Source organism: Mustela erminea, chromosome 2 (genome assembly GCF_009829155.1).
Source record: "Mustela erminea isolate mMusErm1 chromosome 2, mMusErm1.Pri, whole genome shotgun sequence".
Lineage (NCBI taxonomy): Eukaryota > Metazoa > Chordata > Mammalia > Carnivora > Mustelidae > Mustela > Mustela erminea.
Window position 1 is genome coordinate 139,932,676 of NC_045615.1, and position 21,043 is coordinate 139,953,718.

Consider the following 21,043-nt stretch of genomic DNA (forward strand, 5'->3'; position numbering starts at 1 on the left):
TTCTTATTCCTTTGACCACTGGGTGGTTTTTTTTTTTTTTCCATTAAGTATCACTTCAGACCTTACATTGATTCTTACTATTTTATTTCATGTGGACAAGCTATAAATAAACCACAGCATCTAAAATTTATGTCCAGTATAAAATTTTCAACCTAACATTAAATCAGGAATTATGTCTATTTTCCTAGATTCTTGTTTTGATGCTGGAGAGAAAGTATCTGTCTGCTTGGATCATTTTTCAGTAGACGTTTATTGAGTGTACCATACTGTAGGCACCTGGGAGATTAGTAAACAGAGCAGACAAAAACCATGCCGTCTGTACCGTGCATTCAAGTGGCTGGCAGTATTACTAGTATTTTTTTCATTAAGTACTTTCCTTCCTTTGTGTGGCGTATTTCAGCTTCACTGTAGCAGCAAGAACTCAGTTTGTTAAATTTTTTCACAGTCAGACCTTGGTTAGCTGGAACATATGGGTACTGGCATTTGTTTCTTAAGTTGAATTACTTCATTCCCCATTGGGAAATGTGGAGCCTGGCTTTGATCAATGATGTTCAGGGTTTACTGTTGAAATATTAAGTGACTTTAAATTCTCAATGTGAGCTTTTTTTTCCTTTTCTGAACTCATTCTCTAAATTTAGGCCTCATTGAAGAAGAGTTGGCATAGTTTAAAGAATAGCAAGGAGTTTAGTAATTCCTCCCAATGAGAAAACTATGGTTACTTCAAAAATCAACTCCACGTTAGGGACTACGGTGAAGTCTTGGGTTGCTCAAGAAGTTGTATATTTTTCTGTTTCACTGGCTATTCCTGCTCAGTCTCCTTTAAGGATTCCCCTGATCTCAGAGGACCTCAAAATTTCACTGAGCCCCTACACCACACCAAAGTGTGGTTCCCATGTACGTGCCTTTCAGGGAGTCTAGAGGTCAAAAATACTTTTATCAGAATAGTGAGACATTTGCCTTTGTTTAAAAAAAATCTCATTTTCTTATAAGGATTTTAGCTCAGAGGACACATAATAGGTGATCTGGCAACAGACTGAATGTAGAAGTAGAAGTGAGAGTCCTGGTATCTTTTATTCAAGCCAAACATTAAAGAGGTTTGTAAAAAAAAAAAAAAAATTGCCACTCTTTTCACTAATTCACTCCAAAGTCTTGTCTGGGTTCCCAGAGCACCCTCTGCCTGCATAAAAGTAATACATATTAACTCATTTCTCCTCTATCAGATGAGAGCATGTTCTGAAAGACTTCCAGATGTGGAGTTTGGGCCTGAAAGCCAATAGAAGATAAAGCAGAAGGTCTTCAGTGATTTCTGCATCTCCCTTCAGTTGAATGGCATCGATCACTGGGATAGCTTAGAGCCCCCATGTGGAGCTGCTGCCCAGGGGTCACTCCTGGCACACAAACACCACTGAGAAGGGTGAGGTATATTTGCACTGTCCTGTATAGCCCACTTTTACTCTCTCTGCTACTCCTGCTACCTGACACCTACTGTTTCAGAACAGGCAGCTGCTGGTTCAGTGTATGATTATCTTCTTCACGATTATTCATTCTGTGTGTTGGACTGTACCTGAGGGCATGATTACAATGTCCTAGAAAAGGATTTCCTATTTCTAGACCTGCTGACATGCCATTTTCCTTCACTGGTAGGCAGTCTTGGGTAACAGACTGAATCATACTTTATGGCAAATAGGTTTCCTCAAAATCTGTTAAATTGTAAGGGGAAGATGTTTTGGAGTAAACAGATAACTTGGAGGGAAATGCCCTTGTGAATTCAAAAAAAAATATCTATTTTTAGCCTCAGTCTATAGCAGTTCAGACAAATAACTTGCTCGGTATGACAAATGGCCTGAAATTCTTGGGATATCAATCATGCCAAATGACTTGAGACATTTAAGCCAATGGTACTGCATCAATTGGGGAGAAACTGGGGTCTTTGAAGCTCTCTATAGTCAAGATTGGAGATGTGAGTAGATATTCCCATCCATAAAAATTGTAGCAGTGTTATGACTAGGTGCTCACATCCTGGAACTAGCTAAGAGCCTGATAAAGGAGTATAATGGAGTATGATGGATGTCTGGAAGACGCCAGGGTGAACATACTTCTGGTTTCAAAATGTCAGAGTGAAAATTGTGTTTCCTCTTCTGCTTTTAAATATTACTCTAACGGCAACTAGGAGACACGGAAACAGAAACGCAAACGCCAGCTGAAGCAAAACTGGGTCACTACAGACGAGGGAGAACTGACTGCAGAAGGGAGAGGATGAGGGGGAAGGCGGAAGCCAGTCTGTCCCCCGCTGGGGGTCTGCAGGGAGCAGCCCACTCAGACGGCCAAAACACCCACTCCACAGCCGAACACCAGGAAACGCGCAGGCTGGCTATTGGCAGAGCTTCCCTGGGCCCACTCTGACAGAGAAGAAGGGCACGCGTGAGGCCACGAGAAAAACAGATAACCTGTACGTCCAGGGAGCAGCCCGGGTGGAAGGGAGAGACGTGGACTGCTGAACTTGGGCTGAGAGCAGTGAGGCAGCACAACCCCGTGTCCTAAAGAGACACTGCTACCACTTGGAAGGTGGCCCTGGTTCCTTCCCCTTATGAACCCCCAGCCAACAGCCCGTCCAGGAAAAACTTAGCTAAGTCGGAGATCTAAAAAGAACTAGCAGGCAGACACACAGGAAAACAGAAAAGAGGAAAAGTAAGAGCAAAAGCAGTAACACAAAAACCACTCCCCAGAAAAATGCTGCCACAGAAACAAAACGCTACCATAGAAAATGAAATTTATAACCAACCACATTACTGTGAATTTAAAATACTGCTGAAGCAATTCCTCTGTAAATCTGAGATCCATGCAGAGATGTAAGATTTCCAGGAAGACGTGAGACACGAGAGGAAATGAGCTGACAGAGGAAAGAGAGGGAAGGAAAGAATAAAAGCACCACCAAAATGAACATAGAAACCAGAAAGGATAAGCTACAGTAAGGAATATGCAGGACAGGCCACAGTAACCGAAGGAAGCACAGGAAATACACAGTTGAAAAGGACTCAACAGAAAACATAAGACGTGAAACCTAAAAGATAAATACATATCTAGGCTCCCTAGGAGAACCCTCCCTAGGAGAACCCAAAATATCAGTCATCTGATAATCACGTGAAAAGGACAAGCCATGCATACAGAGGAAGAGATGGGTCTCCCATCTGTCCACTCCGCCACTCAACGCTCGCTCACAGTGATGTGAAACCTACCCTGTACCCAAGAGTGTGATCCAATACTTTTATACCCAGGCAGCCTGTCCCATGGCCAGGCAGATGCCCTGTGGTTTCCGTAACCAGCTCTATAGCAAGTGGACCCCACACTAGCGCAATGGCTACCTGGTATGTTCCTGATGAATTCTTACTGCAGCATTGTTTGTGAAAGCAGAAATGGAAAACAACTGAAATGTTCACTGCCCAAAGGAACCTGTTCAATAATCATGGTACAGCTGTGCAACAGAACACTATCAGCCACAGAAGAGAACATAGATATATAGAGAACAACATGGATATGTACTCATGTGAAAGGATACCCAGAGTATATTCTTAAGAGTTGAAACAAAAAAACAAAAAAACTCTGGAACGCTTGGGTGGCTCATTTGGGATCAAGTCCCACATAGGTCTCCTTGCTCAGTTGGGAGCCTGCTTCTCCAGCTGCCTGACTCTCCCCCTGCTTGTGCTCTCTCTCTCTGGCAAATGAGTAATAAAATCTTTCTTAAAAAAAAAAAAACATGGTACACAGAGTGTGTGCACTACAACTGTGTGTGCTTGTGTACACAGACACCTAGATCAGGAGCCAGCAAACTACAGCCCAACCCACCTCCTGTCTTTGGGACCCAACAGCCAAGCCCGTTCGTGTGCATACTGACGGCTACTTTCACACTACGCAGCAGAACTGAGTACTGGCAACACAGAGCGTGACCCTCAAACCCTCAACTCCGGCCCTTTCCAGAAAAAGTCTGCCAACCCCTGACATAGGCTTTCCCTGCAAACATGCACAAGGAATTGGTAACCGTGATTACCTCTGTTGAGTGGGTCTGGGACGGTAGATCTCCGCTTTGGTGCCTTTAGATTCTACTGTGATGATATCACCATGAGCAGACCAGGGGCCGCCAGGGTGACTGAACGCCAGTGTTGTCTGTGTTGGCATCATTTCACACTTCCTGTCTACTTCTTTCAGAGGAAGGGAACCCAATCCAGACTATCCTTCTGGCAAGAGCGGAGAACTGCTGCCTCAGGCCAAGTGACAAAGAGTAGAGGGAAAGGAAGCCATTCACGTGGCTGTACTTGGAGTAAAAAGCATCTCGTATTTGTCCTGTCTCACATGAATGCACGGTGAGGAACTCTGAACTCATGAAGAACAGCTTTCAAGCACAAAAAATTTTTTCAAAAAAATGACCTACTTTCATAGATGCTGGTTTCAGAAAGATTTTTTTTTAATGTTAAAGTAACAGCCTCTTCTTCCTCTCAGACTCCATTCTCAAAAGCTTGAAGGTTTTCAAATAGCCCCAGTGTTCAATTTTCAACTATTTAAAAAATACTTTTTAAAAAAATAATTTATCAACTAGGAAAGGCTCAAAAAGGAATCTAGGTCAGTGTATTTGAGACAGGGATGTTTTTTAAAACCTCCTTTAAAATTAAAAAAAAAGAAAAAGGAATACAGAGAGATCATCCTATCTCCACCCTCAGGAAAAATGCACTAAAACCAAACATCCTACTTTCATTCATTTAATCCTACGGTGCTTCATCTTCAGTGACTCTAATACCTTACATTTAAATCATGCTTTTGGAATTTGTAAGGCAATCCTTTGAAGGCCAAGAATTTATGCTCTGATGCAGGTGTGCCAACCCCGACTTATCTGTCCTCTGAATATTTAACTTCTGTCTTTAGCCATTTAGTAAGTCTTCTCTTAAACATTTTCCTGAAATGTCTGACACAATTTAATGCCTTCACCATAAAGCTCTAGTTAACATCTCACTGAAATGACAACCCATCTGCTTCCTCAAGTTTTACATAAGAACTTTACAAGAGGGGTGCCTGGGTGGCTCAGTGGGTTAAGCCTCTGCCTTCGGCTCAGGTCATGATCTCAGGGTCCTGGGATCGACCCTGCATCAGTCTCTGCTCAGCAGGGAGCTTGCTTCCACCTCTCTCTCTGCCTGCCTCTCCGCCTACTTGTCAAATAAATAAATAAATAAAATCTTAAAAAAAAGAAAAAAGAACTTTAAAAGAGTTGGAACTAGGGAGAGAGAGTCTGAGACATACCTCAGTCATGCTCAAACATCTAGGTATAGGCAAAATGTGCTTCTGCAATTTGTTCAGTCAGGGTCCCACAAATGCTTAAGAGGTAAAACCAATGAAGGGTTGGTTTTACCAACCAATGAAGGGTCACCTCCATGCAAGTTCTGAGGCTCGCCACTAGTGAATTAGGGAAAGGTAATCCTTCCCCTGGTTGCACAGTGGGTTCCAGAAGGCTGGATTCTAGCTTTCTCTCCCTGTCCACTGAGCTCTCTCTGCTGCATGACACAACCATGCAGGCCAGCTCCAAGGTCCTCAACCTGAGTGCATCACAAAGCTTCCATGTCTAGGCTTTCACTCTGCCCTGGGCTTTCTGCATGAATTTTCAGTTACAGAAGAGAAGATGGAATTATTTCAAATAGTCTTACAATCCAACCTGGGGTTCACGAAGATGCTAGTGCCAGGAATCAGCCCAAGAGAATAAAAGAGTGCTCTAAGAGGGTGTTTCCTCCCACACATCTCCAAGCAGGTCACGTTGGGACTCACCGTGGTAATTCCAGCCACATGACCCAGGAGGGGGACCAGTCTCTGGCGGGCGCCACGTTGTGGTTGGAGTCCAGAGCTGCTGGGCTGCTGCAGGCTTCCTGGGGCTCACGTTCTTTGACTTCCAAAACTTTAAGAACCACTGAGGAGGATGTGCTTTTCAGTAACGCAACCGCCTCGCTCCGGCTGACTTCTGTTAGCTCGATCCCGTTCACATTTAACAAAATGTCACCTAGTGGCCAAACAAGCAGAAGCCGTCCTTAGTGAGAGTGCAAACAGAAACTTGCATAAAAGCGCCAAGGGGCAGAGATGGAGTGGGATGTGGGAAAGTGAGCAGGGCAAGGGGGCTTCTCGTTAGCCTCCCGCACTGACATGAGGCCAAGTTCTTGGATAGCAAATGATTAGCAGGTGCATGTTTCAAGGTAAGTTTTGTTTGGAGGTTTCTAAAGCATACCCATTAGTGTTTGGCTCTTGCCTTAAAAAAAAAAAAAAAAAAGGAAAGAAGAAAGAAAAATTAGCCTTGTTTACTATTTAATCAAAGAAAACCTCTTTCTTCATGTCTTGTTTCTTGTTTTCAGCACAAAGGGAGGGCATTTGGCAAAAACTCCCAGTGCCTGCATGGATCCTGGCATATGGTAGTTAACCAAGAAATAAGGATTGCATGAGCGAATAAGAGACTACCCCTGAAAGTGGCTGGCAGAGGAGTCTGTAGCAGTTAAGAAAAATGAGCTGGAACTACACCCTTGAAGAAGGAAAAAGGAGTTAACATTGTGGTTCACTGCAAAGATGGTACTCCTACCATTGGGCAAGCACATACTTTGTGCAAGGCCATCTACACACACCCTACTACCCAATCCTCTGCTTGCATTCTCTCACAAACAAGTCACTTCTTGGTGACCCTCATCCTTGCCCACCCAGGTGCTGGGATGAAAAGGAAGAACAAGACAGTCGCAAACATACCTCTCCTACCTCCAATTTCTATTATCTCTCTCCTGATTTTCTGCCTCCACTGAATATCCTCTTTTTCACACAAAATAGCCATAGCAAGAGTAAAAAGATAGGAAGAGACATACGGGAAAGGCTTGGAGTCCTGCCTGACCCCAGAAGATGCACTGTTAGGTTGGCCAAAGACATCCTTCCCCATGCTACCCCTCCCCTCCCCATGGCTCTGCATGCTGAGCAACTGTACTTTGGAAACGTCACATTCCTCTCTTGTATCTGAGCCCTTACAGGCCAGAGCTGCTCAACCATCTGAACTAACCCTTCATGGAAATTGACAATATCATTAAGGACACATATGTGACATCCCCTTCCTTCATTCAGAGTAGCCCTGGACACATAAGATTAATGGAATCTTCTTACCAGTGGGCAAGGACCTAGCAGGGTACTTTCACTGAACAGTCATTGACTCAAACTCTATGAAAGCATTTCTCTCATCCAATCCATACACTGGAACAATTCATGAATAGGTTCCTCACAGGACCAATTCTGCCAAGAACCACTTAGAAAGAAGGAAGCCAAATTATGCTATTTAGTTGAACTGTAGAGTTTCCCCATTACTTGGCATATTTGCAGGTACTTGCCTTATTAGCAAGCCAAGCGGTCCACACCAACCCACACAAACTAAGGGGTAAAACCCAGTCCAGCCGCTAGACTCAAACCAGTCACGGTCAGTGGGTAACAGAGGTCCTGGGCAGCTCAGCCTCTCATCCTCTCCTTAATTCTGGAAGCAGTGACCTGACCCAGCAAGCCACTAACTCATTTTAACCCCCCGCTGCCCCAGTACCTGAGGTGTCCTTTTACCTGTTTTTATTCTTCCGTCTCTGCTTATGACTCCCCCGGGCTCAACACTGATGACGTAGATAGGCAAATCCCATTCCCTATGTGACGCCCCGCCTGCCACGGTCATGCCGAGAGATTCGCTGGGGTCTTTTCGGACACTTACCACCTTCTCGTGGCAAGTGACCACAGGATGGAGGGGCTAAAGGCACAGACAGAAAAACAAACATAGCACGTCGGCTCACAAGAGGGCTTGCGTTTCCTACATACAAAAACTACCTAAGTCGGATAAATATATGACAATAGTCCTTGCAGAGAGAACCCTCGCTTTGCCTCCTACCCTCAGCAGAGCGGCATTATCTCAAATTCTATAGGCTGATTCCGAGAAAGCTTACATTTCAAAAGGGAATGGAAAAAATGGAAGAGGAACAGGTTGGAGATCACTGGAGAAACAGTAAACACGCAAAGTGAACTGCACCCCAAATTTTTCAGGTGACTCATTTATTCCTGATAGTAGTATCATAAAAGTCTTGTCATTCATGAGTATCAGGATTTTTTTTTTCTAAGTTAAAAAAAAAGTAACCATATTTTAAGTAAATAGTTTCAGTTTAATTTAGGTGGGGAGTCAATTATAGAACTCCCTAAAGAAAAATAATGGATTTTATAGATGTTCTACTCTAAAAAACACTCTACTAACTGGGTTCCCTCCAATTAGCATCTTCCCTCTTACTTCAGCATTTCTAAGTAATATGCAGTTCTACCATTTGATTTTATTACATAAAAATATAGTATAGACATTGTATAGCATATACTGAGGACCAACTTTTGAAAAGCAAGTAAGAGAACTCTGATTTTGGTTCAACAGCTTTAAACAAAAAACATTCAAAGCTACCCACAGTATTATCTTGAAGCAATAAGACAGTCAAAGGCACTGTTTATCAATGAATACAGATCAACATATAATTTTCTAAAAATGTATTCTCCCTGCTTGTGTGACCTCGGGGTATAAGTGGGAACATACACTGCAAATAAATATTTGTAATACTTGATCAGACCTCAGAAAAGTCCATAGCTCAAAACACAGCTTACAGTTGTATCGAAAGAAAGAAAATTAAATCAAAAGCAGGGTACAAAACAAAGTGTAAGTATACTACCTTTTGTTTTGAAAGGGGGAGGAGAATTTGTATTAATATTAGCATTTTCATGAAGACATTCTGGAAACAAGCAAGTGCCTTTATGGGCATGGAGGTGGGGGCCAGCCAGATCAAGCATGATAATTAAACTTTGGTAAAGTTGATGGTTAACATCATAGAGAACTATTGCCTGCATGCACAAGGGTCCATTTTTAATACTTCGTTATGAAGACAAGCCTAGGCTTTTTGTTCATTTATATCTCATGATTTTCTATGGTATCATGCCTGTTTTAATGGCCTTATTGTATCCAGTAATAGCCTGTTACTATTATATCCCTAGCACCGGACACAGCATTTAGCACATTAAGGATGGTAACTCTGTTTGTCAAATAAATGGACGGTTAAATTACAAGTTGCCACAAATTGTTTTTGGTAGTAACGGAATACTGAATCAGGAATTGCAAATCATTATGGCCAAGGCAAATGTTACAATTAGTATTTGTAAGGTCTCCATTGTATGTCTCTGTAAACCCCAGAACCTCGAAGAGACTCTTTATCAGAAGTGAATTATAAACTGAAATGAGCTCTTCTTCAGGGCAAAGTTTCCAAATAAGACAAATAAGTAACAGTATGAACACAGTGGTCCTAGCACTCCAGAGTCGTTCTGGAGGTGCTCTCCAGGTCCGTTCTCAGTATGTGATTTTTTTCTTCCACAGAGCAGTTAGATCCGGCAGGTCTCCACCTATAATCACAGACATCTCTCAGAAGAGCCCTACTTGAAGATGCAGGCAGGTCTGAAATGCCCCCAATGCTGGGAGAAGTTCTAAACTAGGGACTCCTACTGGCTGCTCTGTTCCTCCGACTCGTTCCTGAGGATGTTCATAAAGCATTTACTCCTGATCCTCACAAAGAAGGGTTTTGTTTTCTTCCATTATTTCCACATGGAAGCCAGGGATATTGGAGGGGTAGCTCCCACGGTGATGTCTAAAACACAGTATGGAATCCTCTGGAAAACACAGACACCTTTTCCCATTAAAAATATATATATGCACACACACACACACACACACACACACACACACGCACACACGTGCATGCGCGCATGCACACATGGTCTTTTGCATTCTTGAGCAGCTGCCTAGTACTTCTTCACGTGGCTCTGTCTTATCCCCCCGCTGATGACCATTTTGGTTGTTTATAAGTCTCCTACAAAATTAAACAGTGTCACTGTGAACATCCTTAGACACATATCTCATGCACTTGTGTAAATATTTCTTTGGGCTAATGTCCTAAAAGTACAATTGCTAAATCAAAGGGCCTGGGCATTTTACATTTCGATACATATGAAATAGTTTGATCACGTATAATCTCACCAATCCATTGTGAACATGCTGATTTCCCACATCTGCCAATATTGGGTTTTATCAATATTTACAATATTTGTCCAGAGGAAGATTCCAATAATTCAACTGGCTTTCTAGGTAGTAAGTTTAAACACACGTTATTGTTATTCGGATCTCTAACAGTAGTATCATTGGAGATCGTATAATACCATCATCGCTCAATGCTCCCCCAGCTTCATTTACAAAGTGGGGAAGAATGCCCACGTAGGGCACTCCTGTGACCAAAGAAAGACCTTTGATCTGAGAATATTTTGTTTAAAAAAAATGTGTCAGTGGGGCGCCTGGGTGGCTCAGTGGGTTAAGCCTCTGCCTTTGGCTCAGGTCATGATCTCAGGGTCCTGGAATCGAGCCCCACATCAGGCTCTCTGCTTAGCAGGGAGCCTGTTTTCCCCTCTCTCTCTGCCAGCTTCTCTATTTGTGATCTCTGTCAAATAAATAAATAAAATCTTAAAAAAAAAAAGACCAAAAAACCCCCAAAAATCTGTTTTAAAAAAATGTGTCAGTGAATTCATCTGAAAGTAGCAAAATCACATATCTTATGAAATATTCCAGAAATGGCTTCTCACCCACTACACCAGTTAATAAAAATAAGTGGGTCTCTAATTATTTTGTTGTGAGTAAATATTCCTTGAATAATGCACAATTTGGCCACATATTCCTTGAGGAAAGGGAAAGAAATATTCATTATCTACTTAAATGTGTCCAGACAGAAAAACTGAGACTCAACATTAAAAGGAAACTGATCAGTGAACCCCAGCTGGGGGGGGGGGGCAGCAGCGGAGGGGGGGCGGGGAGGGCAGTGGGCAGGAGGTGGGATTGGCAACTGAAACCCCAGATATCTGACTAAATCTGTGATCTCCCACCACACTATTCTGCTTTGGGAGGTCATGTTTTAACACGTGATAAAAATTAACCTATCAATTTTCAGACAACTGTCAGAAAAATACATGAAAAGACCGGTTCCTCAATTTTCCAGGAACAGTTTATCTCATTGACCACAGAACTCAACTCAAACCCAATTCTGCCAAATAAAATACATGACAAATAAGACTCAGAGGCTGAAACCTACATGCTCCTGGCTGCACAGATTGAATAGTTCTGCTTGTAGATGTGAGTCCCTGGAGAGTGGAGTCTTCTTGCACACTTGTTCAGGGCTTTACCCAGCAGCCTTGCTGTGCTGAGCAAGGAGAGGTTTCAAGCACCTGAGGGATCCACACAAAAGACTGGGCTCCCCAAAAAGGAAACATATCCATCATTGTCTTGTGTTTCTGACAGCTGTCTGCCTTCCCCACCAGAGAGACCCATGTTAGCAATGGAAAGCCCAAGTACCACCATGAACCCTTCCCCCCATGCTGAGTGGCCTGACTCTGGTCAGAGAGTTAAATATGAAAGAGATTTTCTTTTCCATCTGGGTTTTCTCCCAAGCCCCATTCCCTCCTTCAGAGAGCTCAGGATGTTCCTTAATGTTCAAAAACACAATTTAGTATGAACTAATTCAAGTGGATTCAAAAACATCATGGACACCAGTCTTCTTATCACTTCATAGCTATAAAAATATATACTTCATAGAATATTGGGATTTTTAAAATAAAACCTTTTAGATTCATTTTTTAAAAAAGTATAAAGATGAACATAATGACCTACCCTTGTACCTTATAACCCAGCATCAGAAATACAGTTTCCATTCTAGTTGAGGTCTCCCTGGGATTTCTCTCTGGTCACTTTCCCTTTCCTCGCCCACAGAGGTAGCCACATACCTACATTTGATGCCTGTTTGTCTTTTAACTTTTCAGTTGGCTACAAACTTTTCTGTCTAAGTCTTGGTTTGCCTTCTTTGGTATTTCTCTGACTCATTTAAGCTAGTCCTACTTTCAAAAAGCCATGTTGTTTCCTAGATAAAACAAAGCTTAGTAGGATCATAAAAATCTAAATCATCAAAGAGCCACATGTCTTCATTTTATATTAAATAGGCCCTGTGTGTGTGTGTGTGTGTGTGTGTGTGTGTGTGTGTGTGTTTCAGGGCATCTCAGAAGGCAGACAGAACCATAAGTTAAAAAGAAAATGTTACAATTTCCCACCAGGCCAGTTTGTTCTGTATGTTTTCCAGGAATTCGATACATGACAGAGCCTGCAGCAAAAACTTGAACAGCTCATTCCGGCTGTTTTCCATGATTCCTGGTGGTTGGGTGGAAGGGATTGTAGACCCACAGTGCTGATGGAAGCCTCATGCTTAGTGGTTTAATGAGCTAGAATACAGTATGGTCTAGTTAATCCAACTATAATTAGTTAATTAGATTAAGCTAATAAACTAGTTTTCCATTAATAAATACCATTAGTTTAATTTAAACACACTAATGGTATTTACTAGTCAAAGACACCTGGGAGTCCTTAGCCATAAAATGTTTTAGCAGGAGTTGCCTGCTCTGTCTAGATTGCTTACTGTAAATAAGACTGAAATTTATGGATTCATGGGACATGGCTGGCTAGCTGGCTGGGGAAAGAGGTGGGGGTGTGGGCTTCTAGGCTGTGTCATTAATGGCATGTTTCAAAATCAAGATTTTGAGTCTTGTTTCTGCATCCATTACTCAAAAACCCAAACTTGGGAGTTATTCCAAACTGAAACTCAGCCTGATGTGTTCTGATTATTACGATAGGCATTCCTTAATCCCTCTTGCAAGATGAATGGGCTACCTATAGATTTTTTGTTTTTTAGTTTTGGGTTTTTTTTAGTTATAAGTGATTTAATGGAATCAGATCTTAGGAGAACTGGCTAGAAACTCATTGCCATCACAGTAGGATGTCAACCAAGGCCTTGGGACTCTGATTTTGGGCTAAGCAAGGTCTGTGTTGCTTTATATAGCCATCCAATGGAGAGATTATGGCATTGCCTCTAATAGAAGACAAAGACAGAAGTACAAACTGGGCTAAGTCACCTGATTGAAAGAGAGGCTACAAATTGCCAGCCTGAAGATGCATTCAATCTATAGATACATTCTGCTTAATCCACATTATTTGATGTTATTTCTGAATTTAAGTGCTGTTAAGATAGGGCATCTGTTTTCTGATTGCCCCATTCCCCACCACTCCCTAATGTTACATGAACTTGAAGTGTTTATATTACCTTCCTGGGTTCTTCTGCAAAAACAAACATACTAAAGTTAGCAGAATTATTTTAATTTTTAATTAAAATAATTCAATTTATATGAAATATAATATGTAATTATAATAAATAATTTGACTTTTAATAAAATCCTTTAATCTTCATGCAGACTGGGAACTTCAAAAGTCAAAAGCCAAGCAAATCCCGTTTCATTTCAAAATGAATGAAAACGGCCCTTAAGTAAAATGACTGTGGGAAAAATATGACATCTATTTGGCTTTGACTTGAAACTGTGTCTCCCTGTGAAGTCTGCAAGATCAGGTTTCAAAACTCTCCTGAACCTTCTTCCCTCTTGCTTGGATGGGAGACACCTGTTATCTCACCAGGTCCCGAGGATGGGACTTTAGGCTTTCTGTTTTACAGGACAAGTCAAACAGTGTTCAAGTGACGAAGTCCAGAGGTTACACTTAGAAATGGTAAAGTGTTCGGCCTTCCCAAGAAATCGCTTCCTGCAGGAGGAATAGACACACCCCAGCTGGGGCTCACCTTAGGAATGCTGCTCCTGTCCCCTGGCCCTGGGGACCGGCTGCGGTTGCTGTTCCAGCCATTATCCTGAATGATGTCAGGACTCTGCAGCCGAACCTGGCGCGACACGACGAGGTGGACACGCCTTTCACTGGCCTGGGAGAGGAGACACAGACATTAGCCACTCTCAGAGCTTCCAGCCAACACGTTCGGCACCAGGGGCTCACCAAGATGCGAGTCGGAGTCCACTTTTATGGGAAAAAAATGGTGTCTAGTAAGTATTTCTCACAGCAGTCCCCGTTTCGTAATTTGGCAAGAACATGAGAATTATTTCCTGTATCTTTACATCAGGGAGTAAAACCCATTTCAAGGGGAAAAACTAGGAAAGGTTTGACTTAGGCAACAGACCTCATCAAACGTTGTTATTTTTAAGGCATGGTTCATGGTGTGCAAGCCACATCTGAAGGACTTTTCAGATAGTACAGAGCATACAGTGTGAAGTCTAAAACCCAGACCAAAGGCAAATAGTATAGAAAAAGGACCAGAGTTGTGGCAGCCACTCTACCACCACCAGAAGAGAAATCCTGCATCTACAGTGCTAGACACGGAGGCATGGGGAAGGATGAACGCTTGAGAGATACAGGGATGACGTCATAGGTTCCAATACAGCCTGATTCAAGGCCTTTGCCTTGATCCTTTATATTTTTGTGACCATCACCAATTCTGACTTCTCTTCCTCTCTGCTATATTCATTGACGCTTGCACAGAACATTCCAAACAGCAAATATATTGCTTACTGGGGAGGTCCACTCCACACCATAAATTTACAAATTGGCTTTCCGCCACAGACGAATGTCATGTCTGTTCGAGAGCATTTCTCATTTTTCCAGAACTGCTGACTACTGAGGCAGACAGAGGAGACCTTAGCCCTGTGAAATGTACATCAACCAAGCTCCCTAATGGCCCAGAGTTGATTCGAAAGTTCCCCAAGAAAGACTCGATTTGGGGACAAGGTGGAGAAGAAAGGAGGAAGTTTCTAGGGTTCCTCTCTTCATCCCATTCCCTGACCTCTCATCCCAGCAGCAGAGACGGTCACTGACCTGCCTGCCTTTCTTCCTTTACAGGTCTGGCTATCAGACCACGGAAAAATCAGGTCATGAAGGATGACCTTGTTTTTAAAATCTTAAGCCATCAGAGCCGCACCAATGAAATCAGATCCCCACGGCTGTCCAACAATAGCCAGCCCAAACCTTCAAGGATTTGCATGCTAATATTAGCAAACATTTCTTTTCAGAGCTTTCTTGAAACTCAGGGCTCATGAACTGGGTAGCCATAAATCAGACGACATTTTAAAAACAACCTCTAAGGAGCATTAAGAGTGTCTGTTGGTGGGCGGTGGGCTAGTCGAGTGGACTCGTCTCTGTCACTCCGTATTCACAAAAATCCTACTGAACAGGGCCCAAAAAGCAAGTTCTAGTCCTTTACTCATGTTCCTTCATGTAAAGCCCAGTCAGCCCTCTTGTTGGTCTACCCATTCGTCATTTACATACCTTCCCTTGGCTGTTCCCCTATCTTGAATTCCTTAGTGCCTCTTATCACCCACAGAGCTTGCAAAGAACAAAAATGACAGGCTCAGGAAACAATAATGAAGCAAGTGGACATGAAGAACTATGCTAGGAGCCAATGAAACTCAATTCTTAGAGCAGTATTTCATAATAATGTTATTTTCTTTATACTGTAAGCCTTACTTATCCTAATGAGGTTATCGCTAGGAAATTTCTTGAAAAAAAAAAAAAAATGACTAAGAGATAAGTGGCAAACACTCCAGTCAAAACTCCCAACTCCTGAGCCCAAATGTGCTCCTTATCTTCAGGGAAACTCCAATGTTTTGAAGGATCTCAGTGGGGGGGTTTATCTCTGGCCTGAGTAGGTACCCCATTCATTTGACTCAGGGGTCATCATGTGACCTAGGCCCCTCATAAGAACTGAGGAAAATCTAAGACTTACACATCGAATCGGCTTGCCAGACAAAATTCAGAATGCCACAGAGCAGCTTGCGAGAGTTGTTTAATTCACATTTTTAAACACAAATTTCTCACCGGATTTTCAGATGCCGACTTTGATAGTAAGTTGTTGGCAGGATCAATGCTCCAGTAAATAACCCTGGATCAGTTTCCTTGGAAATGAGTTCTCCTCAAGGCTGGGTCTGTGGCTCGTAACCAGCCACCTTACTCTGAGGGAACTGTTCTGAGGGAGACTCTGTGGGATTCACTTTCTTTCCTGGTGTTTGAAGTTGTCAGATGGAAAACAGGCTAATGTGTTTGTACTGGCTTTAGCCCTCAGGAGCAGCTAGATTCAGTGTTGGGCAACAGCCCTTCGCATCAGCAAGCTTGTCCTTTCTTGGCTGTGAATCTGGCGTGAGAAGGGAGGTGAGGGGAGACAAACTTTTCTATGGCGTGCCCCATCGTATGTGCAAGAAAGATGGGCGCAGTGGAGCCATCAGCTTCAACACCACACTCGGAGGAAGAGCCCGCTACAAGACAGGGGTAGGATAGCCTCTCCCTTGCGTCTCTTGGAACGCTGGATTTGGGCCAAAGGAGTGTTAAACAACTGTGGCTATCTTGAGTAGCAGACAAAGGCTAGAGGACAATCTTTTTTCGGTAAAATTTCCTCTCTTCTCTCTTCCTTAAACATCCTCAATTTTTGAGGCAAACTCTGGACGTGGTCATTACCAGATTCACAGGCCGACTGCTACACCTGCTTTGCCTTCCTCTTCCAAGAGCTCAAGTGTTAAATTCCCTCTCTCCCTTCTGTAGGTTAGGGGATGCGCTTCTGCTGGCCTCCGTGTTCTCCTCTGGGGACCTTAGCTTGTTGGGAGTGGTTCTGTACCCCCAGCTGACATGGGCTGCTCTGGGCCAGGCACTTCACGAGGAGCCCTACAGACACAGCTCCTGTCCTACTTCAGGGACTGTCAGGAGCTGTGGAAGAGATATGCGCTATGCATGGTAAGGGTGGAACCAAGTACTTCCAGCCATGGAAATAGGAAAAAATCTAATTATTCAGACAAAACCAAAGGGTGAAAACTGAGTAGCATTGACCATGATAAGGCTTGTCTTTGGGATGATGTCGGGACTATTTTTCCTCTGTTCTTTTGAGAGGTGACTCAAGACAGCCAATAATGTTTATATGATGGGAATAAGCAGAGGCCTCATCTAGATGTAGCCCATTTAAAAAGAACAAAATCCCACCTCTCTAACTGGAAGGAGGAGTCTGAAAGCGCTATCCTGACGCCTTGCGAAGCAAGTGTCCTGGGGTAGTCACGGTCACGTTCAGCCTGGGAATGGCTCTTCTCCCTACGAAAGCCACTGTGGCTGATAGCAGGTCAGGATACCACACAGATCAGAAACGTCACAGAGCAGAGAAATGGAAAACAAAGATGCCACCACATAAGGCAGGAGAGGCATTTTGCAGAGTTGTACACTGGAACAGAGGGCTTCTTTCTACTATCCTAGCACTGTGTGGGGACATGCAATGGTGAACAGTGTGCCTGCACTAAGAGGTGAAGACTAAGAGGTGACAGTGTGCCTGTACTTGAAGACGTGACCCTCCCACCAAGCCCAGGGCTCCACCTCTCCACCGTGAAGGAGGACTGAGTCAAACCACATGCATTATAGCATTTGCTGCTTTAAAAACATACATATGGGGGCACCTGGGTGGCTCAGTGGGCTAAAGCCTCTGCCTTCGGCTCAGGTCATGATCCCAGGGTCCTGGGATCAAGCCCTGCATCGGGCTCTCTGCCCGGCAGGGAGCCTGCTTCCCTTCCTCTCTCTCTCTGCCTGCCTCTCTGCCTACTTGTGATCTCTGACTATCAAATAAATTTTAAAAAAAAGTCTTAAAAAATTAAAAACAAACAAACCAAAAAAACCCAAACAAAAAAATACATACATATGCATGTGCTTAAATAAAACAGTTTTTAACATTCTAAATCTGAAACAGGGAAATTCCAAGCTGGTAGGCATCCAGATTATTGCTCAGAGCAGGGAGACCATAAACACACAACCATTATAACACCAGTGTGGGTCCACAGGCAACCCACGTTTGACTGGGAGGCCTCATTACCGAGACATCGGAGAGCTACAATTGCATTTACAGTGACATCAGCTTGTCTTTCCTTAGCGTTCTGCCAACAGAGGTTTTAGTGAGCATTTCTTTAAAAATAATTCACCCTGCATCTACATTCCCTACTCATTTATTTTCCCAGGGTCCCAGAGTCAGATAGTCTAGCTTTGATTTTCAATGTACAGTCGTAGGGACTTTTTTTCCCCTATACTGTTCGGGGTTGCCCCATCTTAGCTTCTCTTCCATCAACCACTCAAGTATCTTTGTCAGTTCATCTATCTTGAGCTCACAATGCCCTGGGAAATTGGGGACCACTGGTTCCACATCATTAAAAAGCCACATATATGGAAGAGATGTCAGACATCATCTTATATCCAACATTCTCTCTGGTACCCATGCTTCAGTTTCCCTGCAAAATCCTTGCCATGTTGTCACATGGCTCATGCTTCCATGCCTCTGATGACCATGAACTCACTGTGTCCCAAGGCATTGTGGGCCATTCTTTGCACTAATTAGAAAGTTTGTCCTTAGGCTGAGCTCAATGTGCCGTTATCTTGCTTGTCCATTGGCTCCAGTCAGTCATACCCTCTTGGGAAGCCCCAAATCAATTTCCATGGGACAATCTTATTTGAAGATAAGGCTCACTGTTCTCCATTAACTCTTCTTCTTTCCAGGTTAACTATTTCTACTTTCTTTAATATTTCATATGTTTTCAAGTCATCTCAAAAGCTTGATAAACTCTGGACTCCCTCTAATAAAGTTGAGCAGGGTATGTGTGTGTAGGGTTGGACCCAATACGAAGCTAATGGACCAGCTGTACCCAAGACCTCAGTGATGGGGTTCCCATTTTGCCATGTTATACATTCATAGGGGATAAGCTCTGTGAAGCCAAGAGCTCCATAGATGTCAGTCTTCATTATTAATTTCTAATTAAAAGATGACAGGGAGGCTCCCAGGACCTCACTTAGGGAACACCTTTACATCAGCACAGCCTAGCTCTGGGATCATGCATGGCGCATAGACCCTACAAGCCCATATGGACCACAAGAGGCATCAGAACCATCCCTGGGTGATAGACTAGAAAAATACCCAAGTCAGCAGTCATTTGTTGACCTGGCAACATACCACACAATGAGGTTCAGAGACAAAGTCCTTGCCCTACCCCTCTTTTCCAGCGAGCAAGAGAAATTGAGAAAAATATCTCTCACTGAGCCAAAATTTGGGGGAAACAGAACCCCAGAACAAGCTAATGGTGCACTGTAAGCAGAGAGTTTCTAGAAAATGAGCTTGGAGCAGGTAAACCTGGGGCACACTGATCTGGTCACCGTTGAAACATTAGTCCCCAGCATAGCACCTGGCGCATTCTTAAAAGGATGCGAGAATATCGCCTGCCGGAAAGGCAGTGAAGAGCAGCCAGAGACCGGCCAAGGGAAAAGGAAACTCAGGAGGCTTTGAGGAAAAGTGATGAATTGGACCTTAGGATTTGATTAGGGTAGGAAAAGATCAGAGACAGAAATCTGGGTTACTTTCCCTCTTGTCTGTAGCTTCATACTCATTCTTCTGCTCCCAGAAGCACATCTTTTATTTTTTTTTTAATTTTATTTATTTATTTGACAGACAGAGATCACAAGTAGGCAGAGAGGCAGGCAGAGAGAGGGAGGGGAAGCAGGCTCCCCGCTGAGCAGAGAGCCCGATGTGGGGCTTGATCCCAGGACCCTGAGATCATGACCTGAGCCGAAGGCAGAGGCTTTAACCCACTGAGCCACCCAGGCACCCCAGAAGCACATCTTTTAAGGGCTAAGACGTTAATGATGACAGTCTGATGTACACAGGGTCACACAGAGGTCAATGACAAGGTCAAAATAAGAATTTAGTTCTGGAATTCTCTTGGCTGTTGATTGCCAAGTTATCAGAATGACCCAAGTCCTTTGCCTCAAACATCGTTTCTTTTAGGGTATCTAGAAGCTACTCTTGTGTTTGATTCTGGTCCGTGGTGTTAAAAAAAAAAAATGCATGCGTAGGGATATTTTGAGTTGAAGGAAAGGCAGCAAAGCCTCAAGATTCCTTAATATTAAAAAAAAAAATTAGATTTCCGAATATTTGCCGTGTGGAACTGTGCATGGGATTCACTCACAAATTTTGAAGCCAAAAAGCTGTACAATTTACCAAGCCAGCTTTATCACGAGTGCATGAAATGTAGAGCTCTGTATAAAAATCACCTGGACTTTAAGAATTCAGCTCAAGGAGACAGTTTTTACTTTCATGTATTCTTTAGCCTTTGTATTAAATTTATTATGATGCCATGTTAAGAAAATGGGTTTACATGGGAATTTGACTCTGTATTAGCAGCACTGATATGGAAAAAGCACATTGATCTATCGGTCTTGTTTCGCTGGCCGTTCTTACTGGCTCTAAGGGACAAAAGTTCTTTATTTTTTTTTTTTTTTTTTTTTTAAAGATTTTATTTATTTATTTGACAGAGAGAAATCACAAGTAGTCGGAGAGGCAGGCAGAGAGAGAGAGAGGGAAGCAGGCTCCCTGCTGAGCAGAGAGCCCGATGCGGGACTCGATCCCAGGACGCTGAGATCATGACCTGAGCCGAAGGCAGCGGCTTAACCCACTGAGCCACCCAGGCACCCCAAAAGTTCTGTCTTTTTTTCAGTTGTGCAGAACTCGAAAGCTAGAATCACGTACTCAGAACACATGTAGGTAATACGAGTCGTTCATTATTTACTTTCTGGCTCTGTCTAGAGGCTGCTCATGTCCTTTTGAAAAGTTTGAAGAGCCTGGTTGTCGGTTGTTCTTTGATAAAATAACTTCTCATTTAAATATTAATTTATGCAAAGGAAACAAAAATTCACACCTATGTAAGTATTAATGAAAACCTACAAGTTATCATTCCCTCTACAAACGACTTTGAATTTTTTTTTTTTTAAGCTTCTGCCTCAAGTCTGGGAGTTGCCTAGAAAAAAAAAAAAAAAACCCACAGGAAGGAGACTCAAATTTGAAATCCAAAATTACTTTCTTCATTTCTTAATTGTCTGTATTTGAACTCCCAAATACATTTGAACTCAGTGCCCCAGAATTGCAGACAGAGGAGAGCATCTCAGAATAGGCATAGTTTTGTCAGCATAAATCATTCCCACACTGGTAAGTGGGCAGAGATGCAATCTTTTTTTTTT

The 21,043-nt window shown here is 42.9% G+C and overlaps 1 protein-coding gene across 3 annotated transcripts in view; it reads right to left on the reverse strand.

Annotated features, from left to right (window-relative positions):
• Nucleotides 1-21,043, reverse strand: part of LNX1 (ligand of numb-protein X 1) — a 180,052-nt gene that overhangs the window by 2,494 nt on the left and 156,515 nt on the right. For all 3 annotated transcript variants that reach the window (XM_032334302.1, XM_032334301.1, XM_032334303.1), the window contains 3 exons: nt 13,764-13,898; nt 7,606-7,783; nt 5,806-6,034 (listed from right to left, as the gene is read on the reverse strand). In XM_032334302.1, coding sequence (XP_032190193.1) covers nt 5,806-6,034; nt 7,606-7,783; nt 13,764-13,898 — 542 coding nt within the window. The remainder of the gene's footprint in view (nt 1-5,805; nt 6,035-7,605; nt 7,784-13,763; nt 13,899-21,043) is intronic.